Here is a 22,708-nt window from a genome sequence, read left to right as displayed (position 1 = left end):
GCAATTGATGTTTTGTATAGAATGTTGACCTGTGTTTCTAGTTCACCAAGTGTCTTTTCTAGAGGTGGGCAATTTTTAACATTTTGCTGGTCTGTCAAAAATGCATGGCAGGTTGATTGAACAAACTTTGAACTAAATTGTCCCTTGGTGTGAGTGTAAGCGCGCATGGTTGTTTGTCTCTGTGTGCCCTGCGATTGGCTGGCAACCGGTTCAGGGTGTCCCCTGACTACTGCCCGAAGACGGCTGGGATTGGCTCCAGCACCCCCGCAACCCTAGTGAGGATTCAGCGGTTCAGAAAATGGATAGATGTATGGATGGTCTGTCATTCGTCAGCAGCCTAAGCACCTGCCCATCAATCATTTTTTCAAGCCAAACCAAATTATAATCATTAGTCAATCAGTATGTCATGTTACTTTAACCAAGCTTCCATCATCACTTCCGTCAGTTTAACCCTTTCAGGGACAGCGGTTACTACAGTGGACAGCTTATCATGTTATCGGATTCCAGGGTGCATGAAAGGGTGAACAAAAAAAAAAGTCACAGTCCAACAGATGAAATATCCAACTTTATTAAACTGATAAATGGAATGCGCTATATAGCAGCACAGTACACACACACAAACACATTTTTATATATAAAATCACATGGTGGCTTCCAAAGAGCTTTACAAAACACATACACTCACCGACACTTATTTCTCCAGGCTGTCTGTGCGTACTTGACCCAGTCAGTGACGATTACGCTGACGGATGAAAATTCTTTTTTTGGAAGTTTGTCGATATTCATTTTACAAAACGGGCACATGTCAGTGACGAACTGACAGATCTTTCATCAGTACTAATGGAATGGCCACCTCTGTTATTTTCAATGTGCCCAGATCTCATTTCTCTACAAAGTGGAAACTTGCTCTTTTTCTGGCATTTCTAGCCCATCCCGCTGCTCCGAGCAGGTCCAGACCATACCAGGGTGTTCGAGTTAAAGATTCAGTCAAAGAGCTGCTGAGAAGGAAAAGAAGTGTGGGGTTGCTGAGCACCAAGACAACTGCACTTGATCCAGTAAGCACATCATATTAGTCCATGCATGACCATATCGATAGATTCGAGCCAAACTGTGATTTGAGAAATGTGCCTGTGTCATTGGCAGGATATAAATTCTTTTTACACCGACCGTCTACAACAGGGATGGGCAAGTCCTGTCCTCGAGGGCCACTATCCTGCATGTCTTAGATGTTTCCCCTCCTCCAACACACCTGATTCAAATGATCACAATTGTTATCAGGCTTCCGAAGAGCTCGCTGATGCGCTGATCATTTGAATTAGGCATGTTGGAGGAGGGAAACATCTAAAACATGCAGGATAGTGATCCTCAATAACCAGTTTACACAAAGTTTAAAAAAATAATATATTGACTCATACAGTAAGTTGGCCTTAGCCTAGCAACAGGAAGTTAGCACGCCCCCAAAGCCCAAATGAGGAATTGATGTGTGCATTTCATCCATTGATATAATAAAAAATGTTCATGAGAAAAAAATATATCTACATTCAGCATGTGAGTGAAAAATGGACTATCCCCCAAATGATGGTCAGTTATCCACATACACCGAGGAAGGCACACAGCGAAGCATCCCAACAACACTCACAGGCATATGCTCTTCCGACACGGGTAAAAACCAAGCGGTACTGACAAAACCCGATCGGATTTTCTTCTTCTACTCCTCAATGTAACTACACGTATTTTACTACGGGGATTCGCACTGGTCCTACGTGGTCAAATCGTGCACTGTGCTCAGAATGAAGGCAGATTGACAGACACATGGTAAATGCAACGCAGCTGAGGCATAAAGTTTCACTAGTGTATTTGGTTTTACACTAATTACAGTATATTTTTATATTTCTCTCTGAAAAACATTTTCTCAGGTCAAATACAATACGTATTCCCACCTATGGACGAATGTCAAACGGAAATTCCCTCACCCGGAATAAAAACCTATGCATTAAAATTTCGACTACGATAATTCATTAACGATTGATTCATAACAATGGAAATTCCGGTTCCCGAAACCCGGAAGCCATGCTGTGGCATGGATGTTTTGGATTTTTTGACATTATCACAACTGAAGAATAATACCTGATCATTGACGCTATTCATAAGAGCCTCAAGAAAAGCCCCGTGATGAGCCAGAGCTTTTCCCTGAACATGGGGGGGTCTTATATAATGCAGGTGTTTTTCCATGACAGTTGCAGCCATTTGCTGGATGGCTCCAGGACAGGGCACAGTGCCTTATGCAAAATAACCTGCAGCCTTGCCAAAGATCCGTCCCCCTTCTTTTTTATTGCACACAAACACACACACACACACACACACACACACAGATTCTTCAGAACATACGCATTGGTCATGCACATATCCCTCTGAGCGGCAAACAATTGCGAGTGCTTTTGAAGGCAGGGAATGTTGCGTTCACATAGGTTCGTCAGGGTTCATTTGAGGTTCGCCTGTACTTTTCTTGTCATGTGAGAATTTTGAACACGTTCAAAATTTCTTTGAAAAAAACCCCCCACTAAAACTGTTGGCGAACGGCCGGCGTCCTTTCAGCAAACATTTCCAACCTTGATGAGAACACAACATTTACTGCCTTTGCAAATTCTCACACTTGTTCGCCGCACAGTGGAATGGGGATTTAAAGATTAGAACTGTAATCTATTTAAACCTACACAAGGATGCAACATATTTGAATATCATTTTGCACTATGAATTTGCCATTTCATTTGATGAAAAACACAAAATATGGAATATTATCTATTATACTTGTGAGATGACAATTTATTTGCTTCTGAATGAATGGATTGACCGGTGGCAGTTTTTCACACACAATTACATATGTGGCAGATTTGTGATAAACCCTATCATGCACACTGTAACCTGATAACATGATAAGCTGTCCACTGTAGTAACCGCTGAAAGGGTGAAGAGTGAAGTAGCACATTGAAGCATCATTACATGGCCCCTCCGTGAGCCGTCATCTTAGCGTGGTGGAGGGGTTTGTGTGTCCCAATGATCCGAGGAGAAGTTGTCTGGGGCTTTATGCCCCTGGCAGGGTCACCCATGGCAAACAGGTCCTAGGTGAGGGACCAGACAAAGTACGGCTTTTTGTTGCCTTTATTACCTTATGAGCAATAAAATCAATGGCACTCAGTTTCCCTTGCCCGGACGCGGGTCACCGGTGCCCCCCTCTGGAACCAGGCCTGAAGGTGGGGCTCGTTGGCAAGCTCTTGGTGGCGGGGCCGACACCCATGGGGCCCGGCCGGGCTCAGCCCAAAGAGGCAACGTGGGTCCCCCTTCTCATGGTCTCACCACACATGGGAGGGGTCAAAGGGGTCGAGTGCAATGTGAGCTGGTCGACAGCTAAAGGCGGGGACCCTGGCGGTCTGATCCTGTGCTGCAGAAATTAGCTCTTGGGACATGGAATGTCACCTCTCTGGCAGGGAATGAGCCCGAGCTGGTGTGTGAGGCAGAACATTTCTGACTGGATATCGTCGGACTTGCCTCCACACACAGCCTGGGTTCTGGTACCAGTTCTCTCGAGAGGGGTTGGACTCTCTTCCACTCTGGAGTTACTCACGGTGAGAGGCGCAGAGCAGGTGTGGGCATACTCATTGCCCCCCGGCTCAGTGCCTGTACATTGGGGTTCACACCGGTAGACGAGAGGGTTGCCTCCCTCCGCCTTCGGGTGGGGGGACGGGTCCTGACTGTCGTTTATGCATATGCACCAAACAGCGGCTCAGCATACCCACCCTTTTTGGAGTCCCTGGAGGGTGTGCTGTTGAGTACTCCTGCTGGGGACTGCCTTGTTCTGCTGGGGGACTTCAATGCTCACGTGGGCAATGACAGTGAGACCTGGAGGGGCGTTATTGGGAGGAACGGCCCCCCCGATCAGAACTCGAGTGCTGTTTTGTTATTGGACTTCTGTGCTCGTCACGGATTGCAGTTCACCTAACACTGTGTACAGTGGGGATGGGGTGCTGCTGACTTCGACTCGGGACGTTGTGAACCGGTGGGCAGAGTACTTCGAAGACCTCCTCAACTCTACCAATACGCCTTCCTTGGAGGAAGCAGAGTCTGAGGACTCTGAGGTGGGCTCTCCTATCTCTGTGGTTGAAGTCACCGATGTGGTTAAAAAGCTCCTCGGTGGCAAGGCCCCAGGGGTGGATGATATCCGACCGGAGTTCCTCCAGGATCTGGATGTTGTGGGGCTGTCCTGGTTGACACGCCTCTGCAACATCGCGTGGTCAATGGGGAGAGTGCCTCTGGATTGGCAGACCGGGGTAGTGGTCCCTCTTTTTAAAAAGGGTGTCTTCCAACTACAGAGGGATCACACTCCTCAGCCTCCCTGGTAAGGTCTATTCAGGGGTGCTGGAGAGGAGGGTCCGTCAGGAAGTCGAGCCTCAGATTGAGTAGGAGCAGTGTGGTTTTCGTCCCGGCAGAGCTGGTCCCCACAGTGGACCAGCTCTACACCCTTAGCAGGGTCGTCGAGGGTATGTGGGAATTCGCCCAACCAGTCTACATGTGTTTTGTAGACTCGGAGAAGGCGTTTGACCATGTCTCTCGGGGAGTTCTGTGGGGGGTGCTTCGTGGGTATGGGGTACCGAAACCCCTGATATGGGCAGCTCGGTCACTTTACCACCGATGTAAGAGTTTGGTTAGCATTGCCGGCAGTAAGTCGGAATCGTTTCCAGTGAGGGTAGGACTCCACCAAGGCTGCCCTTTGTCGCCGTTTTTGTTCATAACCTTTATGGAGAGAATTTCTAGGCGCAGCCGAAGTGTTGAGGGGGTCCGTTTCAGTGGCCTCATTATTGCATCTCTGCTTTTTGCAGATGATGTGGTACTGTTGGCTCCTTCAAGCAGGGCTCTACAACTCTCACTGGAGCATTTCGCAGCCGAGTGTGAAGCAGTTGGGATGAAAATCTGCACCTCCAAATCTGAAACCATGGTCCTCAGTCGTTAAAGGGTGGAGTGCTCCCTCCGGGTCGGGGAGGAGATCTTGCCCCAAGTGGAGGAATTTAAGTATCTTGGGGTCTTGTTCAAGAGTGAGGGCAGGAGGCAGTGAGAGATCGACAGGCGGATCGGTGCAGCGTCTGCTGTGAGTCGGACGTTGTATCGGTCTGTCGTGGTGAAGGAGGAGCTGAGCTGAGAAGGGCGAAGCTCTCAATTTACCGGGCGATCTACGTTCTAACCCTCATCTATGGTCACGAGCTATGGGTCGTGACCGAAAGAACGAAATCCCGGATACAAGCGGCCGAAATGAGTTTTCTCAGCAGGGTGCTCTGCCTTAAAGATAAGGTGAGAAGCTCAGTCAGCCGGCAGAGGCTCAGAGTCGAGCCGCTTCTCCTCCACATCGAGAGGAGCCAGATGAGGTGGCTTGGGCATCTGATTCGGATGCCGCCTGAATGCCTCCCCGGTGAGGTGTTCTGGGCATGTCCCACTGGGAGGAGACCCAGAGGACGACCCAGGACACGCTGAAGAGACTATGTCGCCTAGTTGGCCTGGCAACGCGTCGGGATCACCGGGAAGAGCTGGAAGAAGTGGCTGGGGAGAGGAAAGTCTGGGCTTCCGTGCTAAAGCTGTTGCCCCCGCGACCTGGCCCTTTGTCGGGTCGCGACATCCATCCATCCATCTTCTAAGCGGTAGAAGATGGATGGATGGATGGATGGATGGATGGATACATGGTTCTATTTTCCTAACCTTTCTCAGCAGACATATCCAGTGTTCTCAATGCTCTCTATACTATACTTGGAAGTTACCTGAAGGATCCTTCAGAGTGGTTCAATAGATTTCCATAAATGTGTCCCAACTATGCAGTATTCATGCACATGAATAAAAATTCCCACCTTTCATTTTTTATTCTGTCAGGGGATAATCGCTGTCCCACACTTTGTGAACATTGCACCTTTAGATCATAATTTGACGGCTCTTTCTCGAAAACTTCCACAAATGCGTGGCCATTGAGTTACCTGTGGCCAAATCAAATTCATTTTGATTTGGTTTCAATATGATTCAATACTTGAAAAGGATGATCATGTATGCTTCTGGTTACTACAGGATGAATTGTCCGTTGCTGTGGTGTGGAACACAGTTGCTCCTGCCCCCTCATGTACACAGTAGCTGGTATTTGATTTTAATCAGTGCAAGAGTAATTATTGCGTATTACATATAGTATAGTGAGAGTTCAGCAGCAGTAATAATTACGGTTCCTCTGAAATTTCAGGATATTTCACTCATTCGCGTCAGCTTTCGACTCCTCATTGCAATCTCTGTTATCTTTTGAAGGATGTGATTACACACAACAACCAGCCAACATTGGCACAAGGTACTCATTTCTCATCTGCCTTCCAGTCAAACACCTGCATGTGAGGGTTGCCTGAAATGTTTGTCCCATACATTTGTACTTTTATGTCTTTACTCGATTCAGGAATCTTGGGGCATGACATCGCCAGCTGCTCCCGAGCAAAGTCTCCAGTACATGATGGAGAGATGGCACAATGGAGAGGTTCACTCACTGCCAACAGGAATGGACTTCAGCAGGCAATAACGGCTTGGTCCTCACCTGACTACAGCCAGGAGGTCACCTCCACTCAGCCTCAGGCCTGCCGGACTGGCCCGACTTTGACAGCTGATGTCTACATGCAAACAACTCTGTGCCCAAGTTACACGATGCTAACCTACACACAGACACCACTGCTCACTAACGTTGGGGTGAGTAGTTGAAATAAAATCCCATTTATATTCAAAGTAATTGGGGTGAGTAGTTGAAATAAAATCCCATTTATATTCAAAGTAATGGGCAGCACATAGCATTTGTGCCTCACAGTGCTGAGGGTCGGGGTTTGAATCCGGGCTTCCTCGATGGATTTCGCATGTGTTTTGTCTCTGCCCTGTGATGGCGGGGTATGTTTTTTCCAGCAATAAGTTGAGATAAACACCGGTTCTCAGCAACTAAGAACAGGATAAGTAGTGATAGAAAATGAGTTCATCGATTTTGCTTACCGTATTTTCGGACTATAAGTCGCAAGGGTTTTTTTCATAGTGTGGTGAAGGGTGCGATTTATACTCCAGAGCGAGTTACGTGTGAAATTAACAAAATTAACACGTTATGGTCTATCATTTCAAATATTATTTTCACATTAAAACGCAAGAGGGCACATTCTCAGTTTGTTGTTTATGTGTCGTGACACGTTAGCATATTCTACACTTATTCAGCCCGTTGTTCTCGATTTTGGTTTTAATTTAATTGCCTTTCAAGAGGACACGTCTGTTCTTGGTGTTGGAATTTGTCATATACATTTCCCCCAAAAATACGACTTCTACCCCAGTGTGACTTGTATATGTTTTTTTTCCTTCTATATTATGCATTTTATGGCTGTTGCGGCCTATAATCTGGAAAATAAGGTATTCAAACCCGTGATCAATTAATCTCACCAGATTAAATTGGAAGATGCTTGCAGGAATGCCTGCTGATCATAGCAAAATGTGGCATGTGAAAAGCTGAAGCTGAGTGGCCTTGAACAAGTATTTGCACAAATCCACGTTCCTGTGATCAGGACTTAATCCATAATATATGTCCTGTAATTGTTGCTTTGGAGATTGATGCAATCCCTTACAGATTATTTTTTGTCGTTCCAGACCATACCTGTGGCCGCAACGACATGCTCCCTTCCTCAAATGGACCTCCCAGATTTAGGGTGTGCTTATCTCCCCTGGACACACCCCCTCACCACCCTCTCTACCGTGATTTCAGGGGTTCAGTTTGCCTCGGGGTCTACACCTATGTCAGGGTCATCTTTGGTCCACACGCCTTTGTCCAAGTCTTTGACCAACAAAGATACAGATTCTCAGCACCAGATACTGGAGGCACTGCAATATTCGGACCAGACCAACCCCAAGCTACACAATGAGGTGCGAGATGAAGATCAAGAAGTAGAATTGGAAACACCAAACTTACTTGATAAAATTCTGGAGGATCAGGGGAAAGATGAAGATTCGGGAGGCAAGGTGTCATACAGTAACTGGTTCTATTTGCCCAGTGCTTTTTAACTCCTATTTTTTTTAACTCCACTGACCACAAAACTGCAAAGGATAGATGATTTGCCCCTTTGTCTGCAGAATTATACACAACCAATATCTGATGTCAATGAAACTTATATTCTTACCCACAACTTATATTTTCACCCATTAAAATGTCTGTTTAAATACTAATGAAGTGAGGATAGAGGACTTTGTTTGCTTTTTGGGTCATTTTCAAGGTTTAAATAACATATTCCCACATTAAGACATTTAATTTGGAGCAACTTTTAAACAAACAACATTTATGACAACAGTGTGAGTGAGCACAACGAAGACAGCAAGTTATTTGCCCCAAAACAATTTGCTGAGGTGTTTTAACATATATCGGTTATTTCTTTGTTGTGAAATATGGGAAATCCAACTTTCACAAAGGCAAAACAAAAAATATGTTGACTTGCTCAACTTAAAATATTATCAAAGCCTGTTGCTTTGAAATTTTGAGTTGACTCTACTTTTTTGTTCTTACTGTTACGGCCTTCTCTGTCACAATTATTATTATTAATTTTTTTTTTTAATGTCATGAACAAAAACGAAAACATACCAAATGTTGCATACACATTGTCCTCAGCAAAACATTTGATATTTTCAAGTTTGCATAAACAAGTACAGAAAAGGGGCGGCCCGGTAGCCCAGTGGTTAGCACGTCGGCTTCTCAGTGCAGAGGTGCCGGGTTCGATTCCAGCTCCGGCCTCCCTGTGTGGAGTTTGCATGTTCTCCCCGGGCCTGCGTGGGTTTTCTCCGGGTGCTCCGGTTACCTCCCACATTCCAAAAACATGCATGGCAGGCTGATTGGACGCAATAAATTGTCCCGAGGTGTGAGTGTGGGCGTGGATGGTTGTTCGTCTTTGTGTGCCCTGCGATTGGCTGGCAACTGATTAAGGGTGTCCCCCGCCTACTGCCCGAAGACGGCTGGGATCGGCTCCAGCACCCCCCGCGACCCTAGTGAGGATCAAGCGGTTCGGAGAATGGATGGATGGAAGTACAAAAAAGGGGGTCTGTAGCGCCTCCAGGTTTAGCAGAGTGCTTTGACCGAGGACAACAAAAAAGGAAGGCATGTGTAGCAACCTCAGAACTCCAAAAAAGTCTGTCGTAGCCATCCCCTAAAATGTAAAGGAATTAAGTTATGAGTATTTGAAAGTAAACTTTCGCCCATTTCTGTACATTTACAGGTGTCATACATTTTCCCCCATGTTTCCCCCGTGTCCTAGACGGCTAATCCAGCCATCTATTTTGTATACCGCTTCCCCTCATTAAGCTCACAAACGTATTATATCGATGATTCCCAACTTTTATTGAACCAAGGTCCCTATTTTACAGCTCAGTACTCAAGGGTTTGCCTGTTCTCAGATGTGTAAAAACTTTTTTTTCAATATTTTAAAAGTATGTTTTCATTATTTTGTTGTTGTTTTGGCGGAAAAAATTGCTTCCATTTCTTCAGGGTTTTTTTTTGTTTTGTTTTGTTTTTTGGGGAAACGTATATTGAATCTTTATTCCCATTTTATTAAGATTTTTTTTTCAGCGCATCAGAATGGGTGTCAATTATACAAAGATTTTCACTTGTCATGGTCCATCCTGATTCCTATCCCCTGCAAATAGCAGGGTTTGACTGTACTGTATATGAGCAGCACAGATGAATGTGCAAAAATACATTATTGGGCTTTAATAAACATTAATTTTGCACAAATTAAGTGACATTTGATAATTACTTCTGGTACAAGAGGCTGCCAATTGTAAAAACTGATAGAACACGCCCCACTTCCGAAAATCTCCATTAACGATTAAAGCTAGGCCTTCCACTGAGTGCCCCTCCATCACAAACTCATCTGTAATGGTGCAATCAGTGTTGGTACTTGGTACTTGTTCATTTTACTATATTGCCACCGGGTAATGACTTGAGCGTGCATCATGGACATGCCAAATGTAAGCCATGCACTGCAGTCATAAAAAAAAATCATGAAATAAAGAATACATTTTATTTTCAAACATATTGGTAGAATGAGAAAAGATATGTCGTTTTTTTGCCCCATAATTCCACGTGCGCACACGCATGTGGAAGTCAATAGCCTGTGGCATTATGAGAAAAAATGCAGAATGTAAATCATTCACTATAGACATAATGAAACCATATTTCGGATTTCGTGGAAAGCTCGATGTCACTGGTAAAGCTCTGTGTACAGCGCGTGACGATGTCATTCTGTACGGATCGAGAGGATGGAAAGCTTTGCAGACTTACGAAAGTCACACCGAAAACATACATTTCTACTGAAAAGTAATTACTCGATCTAACCCATATATAGTAAACAGTTTGGGACTTCACTATCACTGTATGAGGTAAGAATCAACAGCTTTTTATCACATTTACACAACATTTTATGAATCCAAGTAATGAACAAATCTTAAATATGGCAGGGAATGTGTTCGTTTTTTCGTTTTGATTTTGAGCAGCAAAATTGAAGTTACATGTTGGTGCTCACCGGCAAAATTGCAACAAAGGCCCATGTCAAATGTTCACTTGAAAGAATTTTTTCTGTGAAAGTTTCAAGTAGTGTGTACATTGAATATACTTCATTTTTAGTATGTTTAGTGTAAAGTGCCAATTTTGGAAGCAAATAGGGATATAGGGTACAGGGTATAGGGAATAGGGTATTTCAACAAAAAGTGTCAAATGTTGTTGGTAAAATTAATGGTTTTAAGGCTTTAAAATCTCTAAAATCCATAAACTAATGTATGTACTGAAGGAGAGATACTGACGCTCGTTCCTACCGACTGCTGTCAGGCTGCTGAATAAAAATAACAATAATAATAATAATAATAATAATAATAATAACTAAACGATGTGAAAGACAATTGTAAATAGCACTGCGATTTATCTATTTTGTGTTTACATTGCACTTAATTGAACGGTGTTTGTTGTTTTTTTTTTTCTTCTTTCTTCTTTGTACCTACATTCTTGCTGCTGGAGGCTGTAAATTTCCCCAGTTTGGGACAAATAAAGGATATCTTATCTTATACACTATGTATCCAGCGCTGGCAGGAACTAAAAAAAAAAAAAAAGTAAGCCAAGCTTTTTTTGGGTCAGGGTGAAAATAGACACTGAGCATCTTAAGATGCAGACGGGACAAAATCCCATTTCGTTTGCCTTAAAATGAAATGGACCAATGATGTAAAATGCTTTACAACATGTCTAAGTGAAATTCTTCACGTGAACGGGAGACAACACATGAAAAGACAGCATCTGAGATCTTTCCAGGTGTAAAACTGACAGATGAATAGTTGCTCTTCTCACAATGTCCGTTTCCCCTCAGGCAAAACCTCCAAGGAAATCTCTGGTGCTTCTTCTAGGGTAATTTTTTTTAAGTATTCAGTGACTTTTGGAATGACGTGTCTCACCAATAGCTTGAGAAATCTAAAATAATTTCCGATACTGTTGTCATGCTAAAGCAGTGGTTCTCAATTATTTTCTGTCATTCCCCCCCTAGGATGAGGAAAACATCTCACGCCCCACCTCCCCTCGCACCACTATAAATAGTATCATTTGTCTATAAAATTGTAAAAGAACACCTTTGCATAACACTGTATCCTTATGAATGTATAAGAGAATAAAAAAAGGAAATACGGACCAACTTACAACAAAGAATAGCTTTAGTAACTGGAACAGAAAAGATTTAAAGTGGATCTGAAATTCAAAAATTACATTAAATCCTTAATTTAACAATAAATATTTTTGGACTGACCATGTCAAACCACACAAGACTGAAAAATAAAATTACATAAAATGGATAACAAATGATGCATTCAAACTAATCACCAACATTATCTCAGGAGCACAATATTTAAAAAAAAAACTGAAAAACAAAAATATATAAAATGATTTATGGGTTTTTTTTGTTTTTTTAAATCAAAGATGATGTCTGGATTAATAATAATAATAATAATAATACATTTTATTTGTGGGCGCCTTTCTAGAAACTCAAGGACACCTTACAACAAGCAGTTAAAATCACGAGTACAATGTTAAAAACAACATCAAATAAGATAAGAAAAAATACAACAAAAATAAATAAATAAATAAAATAATGGCTTTATGGTCTGAGTGAATAGGCTTGTCGAAACAGATGTGTTTTGAGGCGGGATTTGAAATGTGTTAGTGAGTCTGAATTACGAAGGTCAGCTGGGAGTGAGTTCCAAAGCTGGGGAGCAGAGCGACTGAAGGCTCTATTTCCCATGGTGACGAGGCGAGCAGGGGGGACAGAGAGGAGGACAGAGGAGGAGGAACGAAGAGAGCGGACAGGCGTAGGAATATGGAGGAGGTCAGATAGGTATGGAGAGGCTAGGTTATGAATAGATTTGAATGTGAGGAGCAGGATTTTATATTGAATGCGGTGTAAAATGGGGAGCCAGTGGAGATGTTGAAGGACAGGTGTAATATGGTTTATGTATGGCGTGAGTGTGATAATGCAGGCGGCTGAATTTTGGACCAGCTGAAGCTTATGGAGGGTTTTTGAGGGAGACCAAACAGAAGGGAATTACAGTAATCGAGTCGCGAGGTGACGAGGGTGTGTACAAGTGGAAGTATTGCAATGTAGTTGATGGCTACAATGAGCACATTTTGCAATGCATAGCTTTTCAAAGCAAGATTTGAAGCAGGACGCAGCAACTCTCGGCTCCTGCTCAATGTGTAGCCGGGACCTGTATTTAAGTTTACTGAAGTGGCAGTCACAAAGTGGCATGATTGTTGGCAATATTTGGCACGTTTTCGCTGAAAAAAAACCTCTAGCAGCTTATCAGCGTGATTGGGGTGTAAAGTGCCGCTTTAATTTATTTAGTTTCATGCTGTCCGCAACCAACATTTTCAGACACAGTAAGCTCACCGATCTTTCCTCGTCTGCCATCGTAGTCATAGTGAAATCAAGTGCCACATATGCCACATAGTCTTATTTCCTCCCTGAGAATGCTCCCTGCGCAAACTCTGCTAATGAGAGCGCCACTGCCCCCTCACGTAGTGGAGGTGCAAGTGCAAGTTATTTTAGGGCAGTAAAAAAATAAAAAAAGCATGTTCCCCGAGGTCAAACGCACCCCCAGCCCTCCTGACAGAGCCTCGTCCCGGGGGGGGGGGGGGGGGGGGGGCATTATTTGAGAAACACTGTGCTAAAGTGATTTTCCCCCTGGCTACAATTACTTTTCCATCCAGTGTTTGTATTTAGTGTCCTTTGGTTGTGATCAGCAGCTACAACATTTCATAAAATTGCACACTTCACTCACATTAAAAAAAAAAAAAAAATTATTATTAATATATTTTATTCTATCGTTTTAAAGCTGAATAGATAACACTTTACTCCAAAGTCAGCATTCAGCTTGTCTCCCAGTGTTAATTCACTGTGCCCTCAAAATAACTCAACACACAACCATTGAAGTCTGAACTGCTGATATCAAAAGTGCATAAACTCAGTGTGAAAGCCCAAATCGTGCCCAAAATTTCATTATTTTGTGTGACCACCATTTTTTAAAGCATTTGCAAGATTTCTCACACTTCTGGCATGGAGTTCATCAGCATTTCACAGGTTGCCAATGACAACTTCACACAGCCGGTTGATATCAAAGACCTGAACCCTTTGATGCACCCTAAAACCTGATAACTTGATAAGCTGTCCACTGTAGTAACCGCTGTCCCTGAAAGGGTTAGATTCCTCCATTTTCCATTTAAGGCTGCCACACATGCTCAGTAGTGTTTAGGTCTGGAGACGTTGCTTAATCAGTATATAAACTTTAACCATAGCTCATTAAAGGGGATGTCAACCCCCAAAATGTCTTTAAAACATGTTTTATGCACCCCCACCAGTCTAAACGAGGTATTCTCATTAATATTGTGTTTGTGAAGTAAGAGTTAATCAGCCAAATTCCCTCGTTGTTTATCCATCTCAGGGGGGGTCATTTGCCACATACTGTCAACTGAAAATTACATCACAGTTGCTCAGGTCATGACCAGACACGGCGCAATTGAAGAAAACAAGTGATTGCGATTGGTGTGGTGAGATTTAAAAGGATTATTCTAACCATCTGAACCAGGAGGTGCTAGTAGACTTACTAACGATTACCACCGCTTGTTTCCGGCAGAAGGCTCAATTGACGGCAGCCTGAATGATTTTCCTGTTCCATTGTTGTTGCCCAGCTAATCTGGTAATAAAAACAGTTATTGAACATGAATCCGTGACATCATAAAATGGCATCAAAAGTCGCCCTGCAGCCAAGACTGAAGCAACGTGATGGCTAAGTTTCACTCTCCTGAATTGTTTGACTTGACTCAACTGTCGACTTGGCCGACCTTGAGGCAGCATTTTTTCCGCTTCAGCATTGCAAACACGTTTGACCAAGAAGATTAGGATATACTCGTAACTATACCGATTTTTTTTTTTTTTTTTTTTGATGATGGCGCCCCCGGAGTGGCTGCCTCTCCAGCAGCTCATATCCCTGTTTGAGTTTATTTTCGTCCTTTTACTTTATTTATTACTTCTTCCCATTTTGTTTTGGGTGGTTTTGTACCCCAAACCCATGGGGGGGGGAGAGGGGCAGCTTCATTTATGCTCATCTCCTTTATTTGCTTTAATCTTTTTACGTATCCTGTGAACGGAGATCCAGATGGCACACGCAACTCCATTGTTTACAGTAAGGACCAGCTGTTAGCATGGCGGGCTAACAGCAGGCTACTGGCCGGTGACAAACCGGATATCCCACGAGAGTTGAAGAGGAGGACACGAGGGTGTCGAGCTGGGAAGGACCGCCGCACAAGGCGGAGAAAGTACAGACATGTCCTCCCGTCCGTCATCATGGGGAATGTAAGATCGCTCCCTAACAAGATGGATGAGCTGACGGCGCTAACGCGACATCAAAGGGAGTACCGCGAGGCTAGCCTAATGCTACTCACCGAGTCGTGGCTAACGGCGATCACTCCGGACACACATGTCGAGTTGGAAGGCTTCCAACTCATACGTGCGGACAGGAATGAAGGGAGTGGAAAGAGAAAAGGTGGGGGACTTGCTGTTTTTGTGAACAACAAATGGTGCAATCCGGGGCATATCACGATCAAAGACAAACTCTGCAACCGGGACATTGAGCTGCTAGCCATTAGCCTCAGGCCCCATTATCTCCCTAGGGAATTCTCACACGTCATAGCCGTGAAAGTGTACATCCCCCCGTCGGCTAATAGTGATGCAGCGTGTGATGCCCTGATGACTGTCGTGAGCAGGCTGCAAACACAGTCCCCCAACACCCTGCTGATCATCTCTGGGGACTTCAACCATGTCTCTCTGTCATCCTCCCTTTCAACCTTCAAGCAGTATGTAACCTGTGCCACTAGAGACAATAATATTTTGGACTTGTTTTATGCCAATACCAAGGAGGCATATAAACCCCTCTCCCTCCCCCCTCTTGGAAGAGCAGACCACAACTTGGTATTTCTCGAGCCAGTGTACAAACCCCTGGTGCACAGGCAACCAACTGTGACCAGAATGGTCAAGAAATGGTCATCGGAAGCTGAAGATGCTCTGCGAGACTGCTTCGCGACAACCAGGTGGGAACTCTTCAGCGAGGTTCATGGGGAGGACATTGATGCACTCACTGACACCATCACGGATTATATAAACTTCTGTGAGGAGAACACTGTACCCACCAGAACTCTGCGGTGTTTTTCCAACAACAAACCATGGATTAATCCGGACATAAAGACCCTGCTGAAGGAGAAGAAGAGAGCTTTTCGGTCGAGAAACAGAGAGGAGCTGAAGGCCGTGCAGATTCGGCTGAGAAGAAAGATCAGGGAGGGGAAGAAGTTATACAGGATGAAATTGGAGGACCAGTTACAAGCCAGCAATGTCACTGGTGTCTGGAGGGGCCTGAAAACCATCTCAGGCCATGACAGCCCAAAGACAGTGGTCGAGAAGGACAAGGACTGGGCAGATGGACTGAACCATTTTTTCAACCGTTTCGACCAGTCGTCTGTCCCTTCCCCCAACCACAAACTGCAACCTCTCTCACTGAGGACTTCTTCTCCTCCCCCTCCTCTTTCGACCAGCTCTCATCAACCCAGTATGTCACCTGGTTCCTGCCTGTCCGTCACAACAATACAATACAATACAATACAATACAATACAATACAATACAATACAATACATGCTGATTTATATAGCGCTTTCACAACAGCGGCAGCTGTAACAAAGCGCTTTACAAAACAGTTAACATAAAGTAAAATAATAAACACAACACATAACATAAAACACGGACAGTCGTGCAGTCCTAACCACTTTTCCGTCACATGCTTTGTTGTTTGAAGCGGTTTGAGATGAAAGAGGAGAGAATCAAAGTGTCCTTTAACCAGTGGATCAGAGACGTCATGCTCAAAACATGCACACGTCGGCTACAAGCTAAGTGTCAAAGTCAACAAGAAGCTGTAGCATTCATTGACGGAAAAAGAGATTGGTTCACTTCTCCTGTCCCATGGAAATCCATTTCAATTCCAAGCGGCGACTCACGGTTCCAAATACGCATCGGCGCTCTTCGCCAACGCTCCTCTCTCCTCATCCTCAACTTCAGCAGCCATCCATCCAGCCGCACCAACGCCAACTGTCCAACAGCGCTGACATAGCCACTGAACAAATCGGGGTTGTGAAAAATGCTGCCCATTACTGGCGCAAAAAACACAAGCGCCCCAGGTCTGTCCAGCACCGATAGTCAATGGCGCCGACATTCCTCCCAATCAAAATCTGTGCTGGTACAGGCATGCTGCAGAGAAGGCGCAACCACCAAGCACAGATACTGCTCCTTTGACGAATGTCGTGGCCAAAAAGCGCTGAAAACAGTCCATATCAAGTCCACACAATGAAACAACAAACAACATGTGACAAAACAAAAGACAAAAACAGCAAAAAAGAACAAAAAAGCAAGGCTCTTGAAGAGCACTTGCCGAAGGCTGCCTACTCGGGCGCCATCTTGGAAATATAGAACAATATAGAACCAACAGAGCAGGTAAGGAACCAACTGAGGAAGATGAATGTGAGGAAGGCAGCAGGTCCGGACAAGATCAGTTCCCGGCTCCTCAGGACCTGCTCTGACCAGCTGTGTAACATTGTCCAGCACATCTTCAACCTGAGCCTGAAGCTGGGCAGAGCTCCACAGCTGTGGAAAACTTCGTGCCTGGTCCCAGTGCCCAAGACCCCGCACCCTAAGGAGCTGAACAGCTACAGACCTGTGGCGCTGACGTCTCACCTGATGAAGACGCTGGAGAGACTCATCCTCGCCCACCTTCGACCGCTGGTGAGCCCGTCACTGGACCCGCTGCAGTTTGCCTATCAGCCTGGCATCGGCGTGGAAGACGCCATTATCTACCTCCTCCACTCAGTGCTGTCACACTTGGAGAAGGCTGGGAGCACTGTGAGAATCATGTTCTTTGATTTCTCCAGTGCCTTCAACACCATCCAGCCCAATTTTCTGGGAGGCAAACTGCAGAACGCCGGAGTGGACCACCATCTCACAGCATGGATCATAGAATACCTCACAAATCGGCCGCAGTACGTGAGATTGCAGAGCTGTGAGTCGGACCGGCTTCTCTGCAGCACTGGAGCGCCGCAGGGGACTGTTCTGGCTCCATTCCTGTTCATCCTCTACACCTCGGACTTCAGACATGACACTCCAAACTGCCACCTTCAGAAGTTCTCCGATGACTCTGCGATTGTTGGCCTCATTACAGAAGGGGATGATCGGGAGTACAGGGGACTGACAAAGGACTTTGTGGACTGGTGCCAGCAGAATCTCCTCCAGATCAACCCGAGGAAAACTAAGGAGTTGGTTGTGGATTTCTGCAGGAAAAAGTCCTCACCAGCACCGATGAACATCCAGGGTATGGACATAGAGAGGGTGACCTCCTACAAGTACCTTGGTGTTCTTCTCAACGACAAACTGGACTGGTCCACAAACACGGACACCCTGATTAGGAAAGGACAGAGCCGACTCTTCCTACTCAGGAAACTGAGGTCTTTTGGGGTTCAGGGGTCACTCCTTAAGACGTTCTATAACTCGGTGGTGGCCTCGGCCATCTATTATGGCATTGTCTGCTGGTCAGGCAGCATCTCGGCCCGGGACAGAAAGAGACTGGAGCGACTGGTCAGGAAGGCCAGTTCTGTCCTGGGTTGCTCCCTTGACACTCTGGAGGAGGTGGGCAACAGAAGGATGCTAACTAAGCTAAAAGCTATGATGGCCAGTCCCTCCCACCTCCTCCAGCCCGCCCTGACAGCACTTGGTAGCTCCTTCAGCCAGAGACTGTTACACCCGCGCTGCAAGAAGGAGAGATACCGACGCTTGTTCCCACCGACTGCTGTCAGGCTGATGAATAAAAAATAACAATCATAATAATAATAATAATTAAATGATGTGAAGGTAAATTGTAAATAGTACTGGGATTTATCCATTTGTGTTCATATTGTATTTAATTGAAAGATGTTTGTTGTTGTTTTTTTTTCTCTTCTTCTTTCTACATAGATTCTTGCTGCTGGAGGCTGTAAATTTCCCCATTGTGGGACAAATAAAGGATATCTTATCTTATCTTATCTTGATACCGACGCTCGTTCCTACCGACTGCTGTCAGGCTGATGAATAAAAAATAACAATCATAATAATAATAATAATTAAATTATGTGAAGGAAAATTGTAAATAGTACTGTGATTTATCCATTGTGTTCATATTGTATTTAATTGAAAGATGTTTGTTGTTTTTTTTTCTCTTTTTCCTTTCTTCTTTCTACATACATTCTTGCTGCTGGAGGCTGTAAATTTCCCCAGTGTGGGACGAATAAAGGATATCTTATCTTATCTTAACTATGCTGTTATAGGCTATGGGGAAAGAAGCAGAATCAATTTTTATCACCTTTATGTGTCCACATGATGTTGAGGGCTATTATGAAGAAGTGTTAGGTTCATGAACATTTTCTTCCGAAACCTAATTCAATAGACCAATGTGCCTGTTTCCAATGGCGCTCACAGCTCCAAGGGAATAGCGTGCAGGCGTTTGTCAGAAAGCGTGAGAAAGGTTTTACAAGCTTGCAGAGCACTGTGACTACTAGAGATGAGCAGATAAAGCATCTCATTGTGATCGGCATCACAAATATAGACATGCCACAAAAGTTAAAACGTAAACCGGATTTGACATTGAAAAAGGCAATCAGTATTGCACATCAGTCAGAGCTGGAAAAAATATGGCCGGATGCACACAAGTAGAAGCAGCCCAGGCAATATGATGAAAGACATTTTAAACACACTTTGTATGCAGCGATGGCTGTTTGAAAGTGCTCTTTAAATACTGTTGACTTGACTTGACTTGACAAAGATATTGATCAATAAAAAACTGTGACACAACAAACAATGAAAATGCGCATGAAGTTTGGAAGACAGCATGAATGCACTGCATGTCCAGCTATACGTAAGCACTGTCATAAATACAACGAAACGGCATTTTGAAGAAATGTGGAAAACTAAAAATGTGCCTGAACTCCATGCTACTAAGTGTGAGCGATGAGGGCAAGGCATGGTTTCTCTGAGCCTGTTATTGATGGCAGTGAAGGTGACACAATGAACTTAAAATCAGTGGCACAATTAATCGATACATACAGTATGCAAATGTAACAGTGACAAAAAAAAAGACTAAATCAGCCTTCACAAGTTCAGGTAGAAACGTTGTGTGCAAAGGAAAGTTGATGACACACTGTGAGAGACATGGGGAAACATTTCCCTTTCGTTTATGTAACGTCAAGGCCCTTTGAAACAAACATACAAAGTACATGGATGAAAGACTGTGCTTCGAATAGGGCTAGTGCCCACACTAAATGGCCTTGAGTAGTGATGTTTTCAGGGACATTGGACTGTTAAATCATGAAACCGTCAAAATGGAGCTTCAGTCGGAGGCCGAGCTAATACAGCATTGCAACCCAGAGGCGCATCCCCTATCCAATCCGACTTCAATTTCCAATCCTCAAACTGTAGAGGAAGTAAAGGGAAGCCACAAACTGGCGCGCCCCTATGGTGCCAGTAATTAAAAGGAACAAGAAACCTCTGATCTGTGTCAATTTAACTCGACTGAACAAACCTTTCAGGAGAGAGCGGTGCATCCTGCCCACAGTCGAGGACACTGAACCAGGCGAAACAGTCTTCTAGTGGATGTTTCAAAGGTAGGATTTGACAGTTCCCACTTGTTGAACGAAGCAGGGCTGTAGCGACGCCACGCGAGTGAAGCGCGACTCAGCAGTCGATAGTCCGCTGCTCTCCGCTGTGCGTGCATCAGCGCAGACGTGTACGCACGCACGTCTTTTGGATTCAACCAATCAGTGCTGACGCAACGGACGTTACACATCAAAGAGTTTTGATCTCTTTCAACAACTCAGCTAGCCTAGCCACGACAACAGCTAAGCTAGTTGAGTTGAGACGACACCACGCTCCAGGTCGGACGGACATGCTCTCTCTCAATCTGTATGTGTCTCCTTTCCTTTTCTATCCAAACATATATTTTTCTACACAATAGCAGTCTCGTCCACGACGTCTTTTTTCAGTCCACCGGGGTTTAGCCAGTGAGTTTATAAAAAGACCTAAAATCTCTTGAGAGCAACCCGATGGTCGAGTGGTTAGCGCGTTGACCTCACAGTGTAGAGGTTGTGGGTTTGATCGCGGCTCCGGCCTTCCTGTGTGGAGTTTGCATGTTCTACCCGTGCCTGCGTGGATTTTCTCCGGGTACTTCGGTTTCCTCACACATTCCCAAAACATGCATGGCAGGATGATTGAACACTCAAAACTGTCCCTAGGTGTGAGTGTGAGCGCACTGTGTTCGTCTCTGTGTGCGATTGGCTGGCTACCAGTTCACGGTGTCCCCCGCCTACTGCCCAAAGACGGCTGGGATAGGCTTCAGTATGTCCCGCGACCCTTATGAGTATAAAGCGGTTCAGAAAATTGATGGATGGATGTTCGCCGGATGGTGGATTCCACTGGAACTTGGAACGTGCCCTCAGTTTGCTTCATCGGCATTACATCAGTTCAGCGAGGAGTACAACCTCAAGCACACTTCGATTAAGTCCTCTCTACCCTCAAGCGAATGGAGTAGCTGAGAGGAGTGTTGCTCAAACAAAAAAAACCCTTTGTCAACCAGATCCACAATTTTTCTTGCTGAGCTATAAGATCCAAACCCATCGCTTCAAGAAACCAGAGCCCAGCTCAACTGATAATTCTGCGTGAAATAACGAGTTTTCCTATTGCAACACCAGCTGAGCCTGACCGCTGACAGTTTATCACCAGACGATGAGAACACAGGACCAACGCACAAAGCCGCCTGCTGCTTTTTCTACAACAGGCGCCACTCCACCCATATTCTGCTTGTACTGGAGCCTGGCCAGTGCGTTACTGTCAAACAGGATGGGGGAAACAGCTGAAAGCCCCCAGCAAAAGTCATCCCTCAACCTTCAGAGCCAATGTCCTATCTTATCCAAACTGACCATGGAAAGTGCCTCAGCCAGCTTCCCAAAGTGCTTGACGAGAGATGAGTAGTGACTGTTACTTTTGGTAACTTGACTGTTGCTTATCCAGGTGACACAGACAAACCTCTCACCTCTACTAGTTCATTTGCTACCTGTGTGCTCACAGTTTCCTCAAATTCAGGGGCTGACTGGTTACCAGTCACACTGCAGAGGTCTGCGGTTTGATTCTGGTCCCGGCCTTACTGTGTGGAGTTTGCAGGTTGTCCATGGGCCTGCGCGGACCTGCTCCGACACTCCAAAAATATGCATGGTAGGTTGATTGAATGTCCAAATTGTCCCAAGGTGTGAATGTGAGTGCGAATGTTTAGTTGTCTGTGTTTGCCCTGTGAGTGGTTGGGAACTAGTTGAGTATGTACCCCACCTACTGCCCGAAGACAGCTAGGCCAGGCTCCATCACGCCCACGACCCCCATGAAGATAAATGGATCAGATAATGAATGAATGGATGGATGGGTTTGATTTTTACAATGATCCAGAGGGATCGTCCCAGCTGTTGTCATATGTATGAATGATATATGCTGACATCTGTCTGCCTGTGCTTCGAAGAAATACAGCAAAATCATTTTCCACCACCTGTGCTACCATTTAGACCTGCTAAAGTCAAATTTTTCTCACCAAATTGGCAAGTGTGCCAGAGCAGTGTAATACAAAATGCCCTTATTGTCCCGCAACGCCTCGCGACACGCAGCGCGGTCTACGACATTCACAAACATTATAAACTAGACTTGAACCGGCATGAAAATGGAAAAGTGCCCGTTTTTTCTTTTTGTGACCAAATTATCAGGCGTGTGGGGGGTGTGGCAACCGGAATGCCAGCACATTGCGATCTCAAACACTCTAGACGAGACTTGCCCCAGCACCAAAATGAAGCTGTCACACCAAGCCCAGGGGTGCCTGCCAATGAAAATAGGACCCATAAGCTTGATCTTGTCCATGCTTTTGCAGTTTTTTTCAAATCCCCTCAAACTTCTTTGCTCTTTTTTCTTTTCTCCTCAGACACACAACACAAAGACTGAATCACCTTTTGTT

The 22,708-nt window shown here is 44.8% G+C and overlaps 1 protein-coding gene across 2 annotated transcripts; it reads left to right on the top strand.

The window, feature by feature from the left end:
• Window positions 1-310: 310 nt before the first annotated feature.
• LOC127609233 (POU domain class 2-associating factor 1) lies at window positions 311-9,809 on the top strand. 2 transcript variants are annotated; one of them, XM_052079072.1, is made up of 5 exons: window positions 928-1,055; window positions 6,100-6,165; window positions 6,266-6,367; window positions 6,470-6,753; window positions 7,681-9,809. In XM_052079072.1, exons 2-5 carry the CDS (start codon window positions 6,150-6,152, stop codon window positions 8,089-8,091), a joined length of 813 nt encoding a protein of 270 aa, XP_051935032.1. In that variant the 5' UTR covers window positions 928-1,055; window positions 6,100-6,149; the 3' UTR covers window positions 8,092-9,809. The 2 variants fall into 2 exon arrangements, with proteins under 2 accessions (XP_051935031.1, XP_051935032.1); XM_052079071.1 differs by lacking the exon at window positions 6,100-6,165 and having other exon boundaries at window positions 311-1,055; window positions 6,328-6,367.
• The last annotated feature ends 12,899 nt before the right edge of the window (window positions 9,810-22,708 follow it).

Source organism: Hippocampus zosterae, chromosome 10, assembly GCF_025434085.1.
Source record: "Hippocampus zosterae strain Florida chromosome 10, ASM2543408v3, whole genome shotgun sequence".
Classification (NCBI taxonomy): Eukaryota; Metazoa; Chordata; class Actinopteri; order Syngnathiformes; family Syngnathidae; genus Hippocampus; species Hippocampus zosterae.
This window is presented reverse-complemented; position numbering and strand designations above follow the sequence as displayed.